The sequence below is a fragment of the Pongo pygmaeus genome, chromosome 18 (genome assembly GCF_028885625.2).
Source record: "Pongo pygmaeus isolate AG05252 chromosome 18, NHGRI_mPonPyg2-v2.0_pri, whole genome shotgun sequence".
Classification (NCBI taxonomy): domain Eukaryota; kingdom Metazoa; phylum Chordata; class Mammalia; order Primates; family Hominidae; genus Pongo; species Pongo pygmaeus.
In genome coordinates this window covers 10,866,483-10,881,129 of record NC_072391.2, presented here as the reverse complement: position 1 = coordinate 10,881,129, position 14,647 = coordinate 10,866,483, and the positions used below count along the sequence as shown (strand labels likewise).

At 39.8% G+C, this 14,647-nt stretch overlaps 1 protein-coding gene across 1 annotated transcript in view; it reads right to left on the bottom strand.

The window, feature by feature from the left end:
- Positions 1 to 687: 687 nt before the first annotated feature.
- Positions 688 to 14,647, bottom strand: part of HAPSTR1 (HUWE1 associated protein modifying stress responses) — a 28,016-nt gene continuing 14,056 nt past the window's right edge. The window contains exon 4 of the mRNA XM_054452984.2: positions 688 to 3,105. Within this exon, the coding sequence (XP_054308959.1) occupies positions 2,861 to 3,105 (245 nt within the window). The 3' untranslated portion in view covers positions 688 to 2,860. The remainder of the gene's footprint in view (positions 3,106 to 14,647) is intronic.

Below are 14,647 nucleotides of genomic sequence, written 5' to 3'. Positions count from 1 at the left end.
TTCATTTGATTGCATCAAAAAGTTATTCAGATGTGATGACCAAAACAAAACTGCAGACGAGCCCCATGGTTTTTTTGTTTTTATTCATTTTATGATTAAGGTGTGTATCACTACTCCAGTTGGGTAAACCACATTGAAGAATCTGACTGCAGGTCTTTAGATTCAGCCAAATGCTTTCCATAAATTTTGCTCTATAAAATATTAAACATTATAATACTTCAGCCATGCTCAGAACGCTGCAGTCTAAGGATGAACTTCAACTTGCCCACGCCAAGTTAGGGCAACAGGAGCAGAACTAAGGAGCTATGACGTCTAAAAGAATCAGAGAATCTGGCTTAAGACGAAGACAGGTTCTGCTCCCCCAAACTAAACTGTCTAGTTTTTAAATCCACCCTTAACTGTTCAAGAAACTGAAAAAGTCAACTTGTTTTTAAAGTACCACACAGGTATGCAATCTTCCATGATTTGTTTTGCATCTAAACTAGCACAGGGAAACACTTGAAAAATCTAGCTGTCAGAAGTTTTTCCTAAGAGAAATCATTACGCTTCTACGGCTGAGCTTCATGTTTATTCTGTGCGTGGGGGAAAGGAGAGAGCAATGGGACGGAGAAGGGAAAAGTTGCGACTGGGTGACAAATGCATTAGGTGCATTTGAAAGTAAATGCAATGGAAAAAATTAACAAATGCTAAAGTTTTGTAAAAGTTTAATGAAGCCAATAAGGCATATAAATTGTGTTCTGGCAGACATTAAGACCTGCTTCTCTTACCAAAGAAAATGGCACATGTTTTATCAAAATTTGACAATTCAGAGTAAAGGGTACTGAGATTAAGCTTCAGAGCACCAACTTAAACAAAACAACAAAAAAATTGTTATCCAACGTGGAAAGAGGAACGAGAACCAAGGCATAAAGGGGAATTAAATATGTGTTCCTCCATCTCAAAATCCTTTTAGGAATAGGAGTTCTGGCCACTTGTGAGCAACATATTGCACCACCAAACCCCAATTCCAGAATCTAAATTTACAACGATAGAAAAACAAAGGTAACTCCAAATGCATGTCTTGTATATTCCAAAGGGAAGCTTGAAAGTATTCATAATACATAGGCTTGTCTGTTTCGGGTAAAAGGACAGATTGCTATAATTCTTCCTGCTATTATAGTCAAACAAAAAATGATCCACTTTTGCAAAAATTTAGAAATATCTCACTTTCATTCCTAGTTTTAGTATGGAATTCACTTTTTTAAATAAGGGCTACATCTATAATGAATACAGAACTTCAATTCACACAACATTTCTAACATTCCATTCACATCCCACCCAGTCAATGAATGAATATTTATGGTTAACTCAGCAAAGTTTCTTCACAGAAAGATATTATTAAATGGCTGAAGAAATTGCAAACTTTAACAAAGTGCTGTGAGTAATTACTGGAAAAACCCTTACACTGATTTGCAATGGTCTTTTAAGGATAAAAATAGGAAGTAACTGATACTGGACTACAAGTTTGCAAGGAAACATTTTTCACTGTCCTACTTGATATATAATATAATAATATGATAGAATAAATTACAGTACCTGGCAGGCTGACATCAGTTCTTCATCTAAAAAAACACTATCATTCAGTTCAGGATATTAAAAATGAAGATGAAACATGCTCTAAAACATTGTAGCTACAAGAGGTCTTATATTTACTCAAAAGAGGAATCTATTGAGAACTTTTATTTAGGTCTACCTAACAGCTAGAGAATCTCCATGCGATTCCATCTTTTCCAGAATGAGATTCCAAACTGAACTTTTTAGGAGAGGGATTGGAGGGACAGGGAGAGTTGGGTTTTGCTATTTTAAGTTGCAATCACATTATTAGTAGATAAAAGAGAGCTTTATCATCTTCCACCCATTCCAATGGAAACTGCACTAAGCAGGGACTCCATGAAAAATGTAAAATGATAGACTAGAAAACCTATCCCACCATCCATCTCCCTCTCCCTCTCACTAATACTGAACCAAAAAGGAAGCCCATTCTCAAAGTTCATGACCTCTCTACTTTAGGTCACCTTGAATGCAGTCTACATGTTTACATTTACCATAAGGAAAGTACCCCGCATGGGAAGTAGTGTTTGTCTTAAAACTGACTACTTTAGGCCTACAGGGTTAATCTGGGGGCAGTTTAATAATAATATTGCTACTTTAGAGCACTAACACACACAAAGTGAATCCAATAAAGCTCTGTGCATTGATTCAATATTTAGTATTAATTGCATGACCATCATAGCACCTCTTTACATCACACAATCACCAGAATTAGAAACTGCTTTGAAAACTAAAAACAGGGCACAGTCCAATAATTAGAATTGCACACTGTTACTATATAGAAACCAGGTGCATGGTACAGTGCAGCTGCAAAAATGGAAGCCAAATCATGTTTTTAGACAATTTTAGGAAACTGGCAATACTGTTGAAGCAAAATACTCAACACAGCAGGAAATGGACCCCAAAAAAAAAAAAAAAAAAAAGCATTCTATAACCAAATAAACATCTGATATTCCTTTCCCTTTGAGAATAAATACAGTTAAGGTCACTTTTAGCCTTGGAACGGATATATGTTTGCCTATGATGATCTTGCTAACGACTACACAATATCTGATGTCCTCTGCTAGGATTATAGTTTTAAGAAAGCCATAATTACAAGAGGCATCTACTATAAATACCTAGAACTTCCTTTTATGGCAACCACTATAGAATTCACTTGTCTTAAACAGTGAACAAGGGAAGATGGCCTCATGTTTCCTTTGCAATTATAGTATATGTTGAGGATCAAGTGGCTTTCAAGCAGCATGGTGGGTGTGAAAATGTTTGCAGTTTAGATCATTCTGTTGCGTTTATGGGTTGGTGAGTCTGTAATGACATCGCCACACTGGGCTGAGGTACGCTTTCTAGTTCCACCATTGTCCAAGTGGAGTGCCATTTCTTCTGATATGAAAGTGTTCAAATCGACATCATGGAGTCCATTTCTCCTTCGACTAGCATTCGATCCACTGCTTACATGTGTAGGAGAGCCTGGGGTACTCGAACGCACGCTTATACTAGCCATTGCACCACTAAGACCTAGGAAGAAGAAAAAAGGTTTTAGAGTTGCTCAATTATTTAACCCTTTTGAAAGCAACCCACTTACTTTCCATGTTGTCACAATGTCAAAGCATGTCTGCCTATTTTCTCTATAAGGGATTACTAGTAAGCAATTAAGTTTTATTCTGGAAAAACATCATATCATCTGGCCTTGACATATATTTTATTGGTAATACTACCAATATCTACAGTATTGGTAACTACCAATTACTAAAAGTTACTATGTGTCAACCACTGTGCTAGGTGTAAAAGTATCTCATGAAATTCTCCCATCTATGAGGTAGGTATTGCACAAAATTTACAGATAAGGACAGGAGACATTTGCTTTAAAGACAAGACATTTTTGGTTATCCAAAGTTACCATTCCAACAGACCCCCGTGATGAGTGTGTATGTGTGTGATGTATTCAGGAGAGCCAGAAATCACTTCCAGGCCTAGGTGGGCTTGTTCCAACATCCCCTCTAGATAAGGTGATCACATAACTTGCCATCCAAAACCGATTACTGTTGAACCCGGAAAGAGTCACTGTTAAAATTTCTACTGGGACATCAGGTACAAAGTCAGTCTGCCCTGGACAAATCAGGCTACGTGATCACCTAAGGTCTGGAATGTATTTGGTAGATATCCTTCAGGACAGCCTCAATCATGATCCTCTCTAATCCTTCAGGGAAGCGGGGAGGGGAGAGGGTTGTGAAGAATCCTGCTGCTTTGTTTTCAACATTAAGAGTTACTGAATCCAGGGTCAGGCGCAGTGGCTCACACCTGTAATCCCAGCACTTTGGGAGGCTGAGGCGGGCAGATCTCTTGAGGTCAGGAGTTCATGACCAGCCTGGCCAACATGGTGAAAACCGGTCTGTACTAAAAAATACAAAAATTAGCCGGGCGTGGTGGCAGGCGCCTGTAATCCCAGCTACTCGGGAGGCTGAGGAGGAGAATTGCTTGAACCCGGAAGGCGGTGGTTGCAAAGAACAGAGGTTGCACTCCAGCCTGGGTGACAAGAGCAAAACTCTGTCTCAAAAACAAAAGAAAGTTACTTTACTGAATCCAGAATATACCCAGCACTCATGGATACTCATTCCTTTCCTTAACCTCTTACACAGTTAAGGAGCCAAACTTACATTCCACTCCTAAATGTTCAGGATAAACCTGTGAAAGGCATGAGTCAGGCCAGGAAACATGAACCACAGTGTTTCATTTTTAAAAACCTACCGTCACTGGCAGTGATCTTCTGCCTTAGGAATTTCCCCTTCCACTATTCTCGCCTCACCTAGGGATCTGTTATTGCTTGACTATCAATTAATTTTCAAAGAATAGGACTTATAAGATTTTCAAGTAAGCTTAGAGGTTTCATTTGACAGGGCCCCATTCTTTCTAATCATGAACTCCCTAAATATGTAGTTTAAATTTGAATTTTAAGTTGAAAAGCCTCTGCCTCCTATCACATCAAATCTATTACATTCCCCTTGACGTTTCCCTCCGCCAAATATTCTGTGAATGTTCTCAAATCCATGGCCTCCACTATCATCGCACATGCTGACAATGTCCTGCGGGCCACACCTCCCTTCTGAGGTGCTCAACTCCACACTCTAGGTGCCCCCATTACTTTCTGCACTGATTCAACCAATCCCCTGGCTGCACTCCCTGCAGAAGACACATCCTCCCTTCCCACTGGTGGTCAGAGGAAATCACACTGTCCCTCTTTAGCCTCTCAACCTTTCCAAGGCTAACACCTATTAAAAAAAAAGAAGCATTAACATGAGAATACTCCCTGCATCAGGTACTATGTCAATTACTTCCTATGACACCTATAATATCTCCATTCTGCAGGTGAAAATCCAAGTTTAAAAGTTAATTCATCCAAGGTCAACAGGTAGTAAACAAGAGACTCCCACTCAAGTGCAATCTATATTCCTATTCAGTTATTCTGATCCTCTTCCAAGCCTAGAGTATTTTAGCAAAAAGGTGGCTTCAGGTTGGTCCTAGGGCCAGCCTGCCTCTTAAGCCTCATCTCTTTTCAACAGTTTCTCTCCCTTCCCTTCCTGCCCTCTTCACTTCACCCTTAGACCGAGTCCCCACTACCAACATCATGCAATTTGCAGCTCTCTGAAATAGTGAGGCCTGCAACTATCTGTCTCTTCCAACATTTGCAAATGTCTGTCTCTCCTAACATTCACTCCCTGAGTGAGCCCACCTGTTCCCCAGCACCTCCCTTCTGAGGCTCCTTCCCTGCTTCTCCTACCTCTCCATTTTAGTTTCCTGCTGGCTCCTCTTTCCTCCTCCTTGAAATTGAAACTCTCCGCTCCCTCCTCAGTCGCCTTGGTGGGGTTCCCTTCTGCCCCTGAAAGGCTGGTGTCACCCTGGGTGATATCCTCAACCCCTACCTTACCCACACACACATTTCCCAAAACTAGACTAATGAGCTCAACGGCCCTCCCAGATTTCTAACTGCCTACTGGACATCTCAAACTCAACACCATCAAAAAGGAACTTCACTTCCTCTTCCCCAACCGGCACAACCTTACTTTTAAAAAAGAAAATAAACCAAAAAAAAGTCTTGAGCTATCTTTCTACAGCATGGTACAATCAACCATCTCTTCCTATAGAAAATATCTTTTCATCTCCATCTAATGACCTAAGCACAGTGCCTGGCACTTATGAATTCTGAAAAAGAATAATACTTCAAAGTCCCACCCCCTCATGTTGAAATCCACTGAAATCAAAGGCTCAACTGTTGATGTTCATTCACCTCTCCAACACCAGGAAATAAACCCAGGTGGTTCTCTTCACTTAAATCATTTCCATCAAGTTTAAAACTCAATTATCCCCATTGTTGGCTTTTTTTAAAGTTCTACAGCAAGACTAAACTTGAGGGGAGAACTGTGCCTTCTTTCATCCTAGTGTCTCAGCCTGTAACATATTACAAGGTGCCCATGTTCTTCAAAGATAACCTTTCATACTTGTTTCATAATCCAAAAGGTAATTATAATGGCAAAATATGGGCACATTCAGCAATAAACTGGGCTACTTCAATAATTAAAATCAAGATCCCCTTTATCATTTCAAATGATTAAAAGAATTCAACAAACCCCACCCCAATGCCCTTGTTAACACAGGAGTCTCACGGCAGCATGTTTAATACCTAACAATATGGAAGGCTCAAAACACTGTATCAGAAGTGGACTAGGGATTTCAAGCAAATGTTCCTTATTGTTTCAGTTGCCATTCTCCATGAAAAAGAAGATGTGTTAAACATCAATTTGGTCAATCTGAAAATTCTAGCAGCTTCTGGGAGATCATCTTTTTCTACTAGGTGTATGACCTGGGTGTTTAGCTTGATAACTTTAATGTGCAATATGATCTATGACTGACTCTCATAGCAGTGAAAATATTTTCAAAGTTTGCCTACCTAATCTTCCCCAAAAAGACTTTTCACAAGGGTCAAAAATAATTAAGATTAACAACCAAAAAATGTGCATTTTGACAGCCCAAATTTTATTTTACAAACCAATGACAGCTACTAGAAGATGCTTTAGGAAACCTTAGCTAAGCCACATAAACAATGAGACCTATACAAGTACAGAAAAATCTAAACATGCTTCAGAACTAAAAAAAAAAAAAAAAACAAAAAACAGAAAACAAACAAACAAAAAAAAAACCAAGTTGTACGTCCTGAGGGCATACAACTTAATTTCTACCAAAAACATACTTTTTCAAAAGGGCTACGGGAGTTATCAATTGACAAAAGCAGAACAAGTAGCATGATTAGACAGAGAAGTCTTAATTGCTTAACACAAGATAAACTCAGCAGTTTTAAAGTTTCTGTATCCATTTTAAATGATTAGTCCAGGGGTGGAAAAGATGAGGATGGTTTCATCATACTTTGAAAAGGAAACTCCCACTGGAGCTAAAACAAATTTACAGTCCAGGTTATAAGAATCCAAGTTACATGGTAAATTATTAACTATTATTTTCATACCAAGTTCATGCTTAGGCAATAAGAAAATCCTGTTTGCAGCATTAATTACATGTAATTCAGTTTCCAGGCACATAGAGGTCACACACAGGCAGAGAAAGAACAAATGCCAGCCCAGTCATCTCACTGCCTCAGTCCAGCAGCCAGGGGCCCAGGACTTCATCTACACTGTCTATCTGCTTCCCAGCCACTTAAGCCCCATGAGGGAAGGCAAGGCAGCTAGCCCTCGAGGTGAGAAGACACCGTTGATCCACCAGCGCAGGTGCAGGGCCCTCTGCAGATTTGTTCCACCAGTGTTACCTCCCATAGAAAACGGGATTTGAAATCACAACTTAAACAAAGTGGGTAATATCCTGACCCGGGGCCCTAAGAAACTGGCATTCTTGCATTGGAAATGAATTGCACTGTTCAGATGCACAGCACTCCTTTTGCACAAAGTTGTGTTCTGAGGTGCCAGGACATCCAAGCACTTGCAGTGTCAATGTCGTGTTTAAGATGTACCAGGGGAGTTCAAACATTTAAAAAGGAATTCTACTAGGAAGATTTCAGTAATTTGAAGTAGATACCACTCCCCACCCCAAGCTGTAAATTATAATACTGAATTTTTATTGAAATAAAGCACACTAAATCAAACCAATTACAAAGATACATGTGTCACACCAAGAAAACATTTTCAGTTATGCTGACAGCCCCAAATGTTTTCCATTTTTCAAAGACAGTTTGTAATGTCATGGGAAAATTGCTCACGACGTTAAAATGAAAAAAGCAAGATACAGTATCATATATGCAGTATGATCTCAACTATGAAATAACTTTTAATATTTATACATTGAAAAAAAGACTAGAAGAAAATGCACCAAACATTGAACTGCAGTTAATCTCCATATAGTGGGATAACAAGATATTAATTTTTTTCTTCTTGAAAACTTTCAAATTTTCCAAGAAATTAATCATAAAATCAGTGAGAAAATTGAACTTGAATGAATATCAAAACTGCTTAAACAAGGACTATGCTGAGTAACCTGGCTTTGAGGCATGCTACATGGCCCTTTTCACTGCAATGAAAAAAAAGTCCAACAAAATTTTATCGCAGGTTCAAGACAATTTTGCATTACTGATGTTGGAAGCTTTATGTCCTACCTCCACAAACTTCAGCAGCTAACATCTAATCTTAATACACAGAAAATGCCAACTTCATTGAAAACTTTAATGCTATCTTAATTGCCTTAATTGTTCTTTTCAGGGGCTGGTTTGAACAAAGGGACGTAATTTACAAATTCCAGACTGCACAGAAAATTCAATTAAAGAAGATTCTTTGAAATAATTCATTTTAAGTAATTAAGAGATTGCTTTGGTGCATTAATCCCTTACATCTTAATTTCCAAATGTTTTTTAGACACATTTTACTTTTAAACAGCTATCAACAGTTCTGTTATTTCAAGAAGATGCAGATTGCAACATTCAACAAGCATTCCTTAAGAATCTACTGTGTTCCACACACTGCTGAGAGTGTTGGTTTCCACAGAGAAGAAAGGATTCTGAAAGGTGAATGGGTATAATCCAACAGGCTGGTTCTAATTAATTCTCTGCAACAGAAAACTGCAAGACGTTTCTTTCGTATTATACCATCAGGTTTTTTGTTTTGTTTTTTGAGACTGAGTTTTGCTCTTGTTGCCCAGGCTGGAGAGCAATGGCACGATCTCGGCTCACTGCAACCTCTGCCTCCTGGGTTCAGGCAATTCTCCTGCCTCAGCCTCCTGAGTAGCCAGGATTACAGACATGGGCCACCACCCCTGGCTAATTTTTGTATTTTTAGTAGAGACGGGGTTTCTCCATGTTGGTCAGGCCGGTCTCAAACTCCTGACCTCAGGTGATCCACCCGCCTTGGCCTCCCAAAGTCCAAAGTGCTGGGATTACAGGCGTGAGTCACGGTGCCCAGCCATACCATCCATCAGTTTTAAGATACTTAACTGAAACATTTGTGCTAGGTGTCAAGACATACTTCTAAATATTTAGCTATAGTGATGGAAGAGGTAGAAGAGTGACACCAAAGGGGCGAGACACAGAGCTAAATACAATTAAATTTTTTCTTAAAATGATTATCAATTGTCTAAGAAATTTTATCAGGAGTGATTTGTTCTCAAAAAAATGTGGTAACTTCCTTTCTATATCATTCTGGCATGCGTAGGGCCAAAGAATGTTTTGACAAACAAAGGGTACAAAAATCTGCACTTGGAGGAGGAAGAAAATCTTACTGGTTTAGGCTGCCTAAAATGAGCTTTCCTTTTCTAGGGAAAAAGTAGCAGTTTTATACTTTGGATGTGACAAATTAGTTATTTGCCTTACATTCTTCTTTGTAAAACATTCCTATCCAACCTTATACCCCTAAATCTGATTCCAAATGATTTTTTCATATGGCCCTACATCCAGTTTCTCCAAATCCAAGAATATTGTCAAGCAACTTAATGATTTAAGAGAATAAGAAGTTCCATGTTAAGTCCACAGAAAGACTCAGTTGGGAAAAAAAACAGGAGAACCCAGAAATGCAGCCTATTAATTCTCAAAGCGATGGACACAGTTCCTCAATCTGATTCCCTGGGTTTAGATACTTCACTGTCTACTATAATTCTATTAGGCCAGAAACTACTTGAGGAGATTATTAGCTTTTCTGTTTCTTTAATCACCTGCCCCTACTCCTAGCCTCTAATAAACAGTGCTTGGTATTCACTGTGTTCAGTAAATAAAGGACAATAGTAAAGGCTGCAAAATAACAATAAGAACTCCTAACACCAAATTCACAAAGGAAGCAGAGTTTTCAAACCAAAAAGGCCTCAGCAATCAACACTAAGGAGCTGCTGCTGTCTTGTAACTCACAAAGTACTGCTTAAAAAAAAGTTTTTTTCCTTTATGTTTTGAAATTCTTATATTAAAGGCTAGACCGCCTGAGCTTGCCTAAGTCCCCGTCTTTTAAATTTGTTTTAAACATGAAAGGAACTTACAATTGGGAAGATTAAAGCCAAAAAAGCCAATAACAGTAATGGTTCCCATCGGTGCCTATTATGACACCAGACTGAGTCTGAAATGATGTGTAACTTCACAGAGGGACAACTCAGGCCCAGTGGGGTTAACTCCAAGCCCTGCAGTCAAGAATGTCATCAAAATCAGTTTGGGAACTAAAACCAAGTGTCTGATTTTTATGGAACAGTCTGAATCAGGGTCAGCAACTTGCAGAGACCACTTATGATATGCTACGAGTGAAAGTGGGGTTTTGAATAAAGCTACCGAGTGAAGTCTGACTTGGCATCGGGCTCCCCACCCTAGGACCCATGCCATCTTCTTACTCGGGACCCTTTCACCTAACCCCCATGATGATAGCTCAGAATGAAGGGAGACCAGATTTCAATCCCTTTCCAGAGATAGCACTTGGGTTGGACACGGCAACTCTGAATCTCTCCCTCCATTGAGGAGAGAGACAATGTAACCAACTTCACTAGTCAACATGAAACAAGCTCAAGATCTTATCAAGTAATATTTAAGTAGTCAAAGTTCTAAATGATCTGACCCCCTCCCAGTGTGATAGCTGCAATTTAAAATGTGACCCTTACTACTAAACAGGGAGGCAAAAAAGTATCCCAGAAGGCAAAAGCCACTGGGCCTTGAGATCCTTGGTCTATTTTTATAGTAAAATTGCCCAGGGGAAAAGAGGGTACCCACAGGACCTGGAACCAACCAGCAATTCTCCTTTTCTTAAAGCAAAGAATACTTCCAGTGTCATGGTAGGGTAGGTAACCTGCCTGGATTCTCATTTAATATATCGTCTTGTAAGTATATCACCTTTCACAAAGGAGACTGGCTTGGAGAAGTTGAGCATGTTGCCCAAGGTTACCAAGGAAAATAGCCTATACACAAAGACTATGTACTTTTCCTAACCAGTGAACCGGGGATACAGTTGGTCATTCACCTTTAAGTCTACTAATCCAGATTAGCTTATGGGGGAAAACCCCAGAAAGAGATATAAAATTCACATTGTTTCTGATTAATTTTGAGAAGAAAAGCCTCAAGATCTTTCCCACCTCAACACCTAAGCCCTAGGTCTTAGTGGGGGCGATGGGTAGACAGAAATCCCACATCCAAAAATGTAAGGGCATAGTGGTTAAGGGTATGCATTTTGAGGCCAAGCACCATGGCTCATGCCAGTATTCCCAACACTTTGGGAGGTCGAGGTTGGGGTATGGCTTGCACCCATGAGTTCGAGACCAGCCTGGACAACGTGGCAAAACTCCAACTCTACAGAAAATAGAAAATCAAAAATAAGAAATACATTGAAAATTAAAAATTTTTTAAATTAAAAAAAAATATGCATTTTGGAGACAGGACTGGAGTATCTATTCTACCACTTACTAACTTGCTCCGTATCTTAGCCAAGTAAGGCTTTCTTCATCAACAGTGTTAATAACCCAGGGTAGGTGTGAGGATTAAATGACACCCTCCTCAGTGTGATGCTTTTACAAAGTAAACACTGAAAGAGTAGGTTTAATGGTTATCACCCTAAGGTCCCATGGAAGTCTCAGTTGCTCTAATTCAAGATTACCATGTAGCACCCCAGGCAAACAGGTTACATTATTCCCTGATTGTAGCTATCTGGGGATTGTAATCCTCAACCATTTCTAGAGGTTCTGGGTCCCCACTGTGTTGTATTCACTTAGCAGATCTCTGTGATAACCCCAGTGGTAAACTCAGAATACACCTATGTCAGGTTCTTTGCTGTGTTCGTTAAAGCCAAAAAAAAAAAAGGACCAAGACAAGGTCCCTGCTATGTGTCCCGAGGAGAATGGGACAGTCACAGAAACAAATCAAGCAGCAGAGCAAATGCATAGTTCAGGGAGGCTACAGAGATTGGGAGCCCTGAAGGCAGGCTGTGTCACAGAAGTGAGGTATGAACACGTAGGAGCTGGACTTGTCAAAGAGCATAGAGGCATTTAAGAGATAAACAGTATGGCTAGGATACCTAACCAATGGTTAAGACTGGATCTTAAGGGTCTTGTAATACCATGCTGAATTTGGACTTCACTGTGTAGGCCCAGGGAAACTTTAAACCATGAAGTGACAGGACCAGAAAGATCACTCCAATGGTCTCATGAAAGATGGACTGGCGACAACAGCTCAGGACTGGAAAGTGAGAGCTGAAACATTAGCCCAAGAGCCCAGGCTCACCTCCTCCAGAGGGCCTGCCCTGAGCGCCACACAGCCGGGCTGTGCTGTGAAACATCCCTTTCTGCTCTCAGAATACCTTCCACATACCACATTCATGACGTGAATAGAAATTATCCAAATCCATATTTGCCTCAACAGAAAAAGGAATCGCTCTATATTTACGTATTTCCAGAGACAGCACCGAATCTGCCATACAGAGAATGTGCTGAATGGCTCAATGAGTCATTCTGCTGTTGGGGCAGAAGAATGAGTCCAACCTGAAACTTCATCTGAGATAAATGCCTGTGGGACACTTTGGAGATGTACACCGGAGGACAGCGGGACATGCCGTCTGGCAATCAGGAGAGAAGGTCTAAACGAGAGGTCCAGATTTGGAAGTGAAGAGGTGGGAAATGTAATCTAGGGCAGTGACAGGGCCTGAGGACAGGTCAGACAGGCCTATGTGGCAGAAGAGAAGCCAAGGTAAGGAGAAGCTCTAGAAAAGAAGGGATGAACAGAGGACCAATGAGAATGGCAGGCAGACATCCACCAAGCGGTCCAGAAGATTTCTGGTCTCAAGTAGGCTGTTTACATAAAAATGAGTTACCAGTTGTTAGTATTAATTCAACTCTTGGGAAATTTATAATAATGTTATTTTTAAGACATAGGATAACAAAGCAAGACAGAAATCAATTTAGCACATGCATGTTTATCTCTTTAATTCCTCTGTGAGTCTAACATACAGATGACTAGGTCCCATAGGACACAGGAAAAAAAGCAACATGTTGCAGACAAGTGTCAAAATAAAGCAATGAATTAGTCTTTAAGCCTTGCTAACCACTAATTGAAGTAGCTTTGATAAAAACTATTTGAGGCCAGCACAGTGGCTCACACCTGCAATCCCAGCACTTAGGGGCAAAGCAGTGAGGCTGAGGCAGATCACCTGAGGTCAGGAGTTCAAGACCAGCTTGGCCAACATGGTGAAACCCTGTCTCTACTACAAATACAAAAATTAGCTGGGCGTGGTGGCAGCCACCTATAATCTCAGCTACTCGGGTGACTGAGGCACGAGAATCACTTGAACCCAGGAGGCGGAAGTCACAGTGAGCACTGCACTCCAGCCTGGGCTACAGAGCGAGACGCAGTCTCAAAAAAAAAAAAAAAAAAAAAACAAAAAAACCTATTTGATAACCATAAATTGATATGCCTTACTTTTTTTTCTTTAAATATGGAGAGGGTTTCACCATGTTGGCCAGCGTGGTCTCAAACTCCTGACCTCAAGTGATCCACCCACCTTGGCCTCCCGAAGTGCAGGCATTATAGGTGTGAGCCACAGCACCCGGCCAATTGATATACTTTTGATTAAAGCTGTTTACATTAGTCTCTCCCACTAAACTGGGTTGCGAGGCTTACAAGGGCAATGACTGGGGATCTCATTCATTGCCATACTCTGTCTACACGAAATATTCAGCAGGTATCAAGTCTGCCATTTTCCTTTAAATTAAGAACACAGTTATTTGGTTGGGCTGTATTTGATGGCGGTAGGGGTAAGGAAGGGGAAAAAAACTGAGGGAAAACTGTCCTCTCTTAAATACATAGGACATGAAAAAGAACTGAGTTTGCTTTGATTATAAACTCAAGCCTGCCTCAATATACCAAATTCTTTTCCCATGTCCTTGTGCTCACCAAACACACGAATTTAGACTCACCCCCAATGTAAAACTCCAAAACCTTCAATTTGGCCTAACTTAGACTTCATAAATTTGGCTAAGCAAATAATATGCAAGACTGTATTCTGACACTGTATTTACCCTAACTATGGTGTTTCCAAATACATTTTAAAAGAGCACCTTAACAGTTTTCACTTCAGACAAATCAGATAACAAGGACACCCAGTTAAAGTCACTAATCTATGTTACTAGTTAATAATGGCCCTAGTACTAGAACCATTCAAATTACTTTCTTTAAATATTCAAATTAAACTACCAATCTCCTTAATACACGGATGTTCTCACAAACCAGTAGAGTACAACTCAGTAAAATTTATGTTTCTGTAGATTCTTTCAAGGGGCCCTATTACTTCACCACAACACTGTTTTAACCACATGAATTAGAGGTATGAATCCTAAGAGTAAGAAAGCATTCAGTCTCCAATCTATACTGGATTAGTGCTACATTATAAATTTATTGAAGGTAAAGATCATTTTTTTCCTGCACAAAGCCTTATATTTAAGTTTTAAATCCTCACAACTTAAAAATGTGAAAATTATAAACAGTCCCTTCAACTGTATCATTACTTAAAACTCCCAAAGTTCAGGAAAACAATAAATCACAGGTGGAACAGATTCAATATGA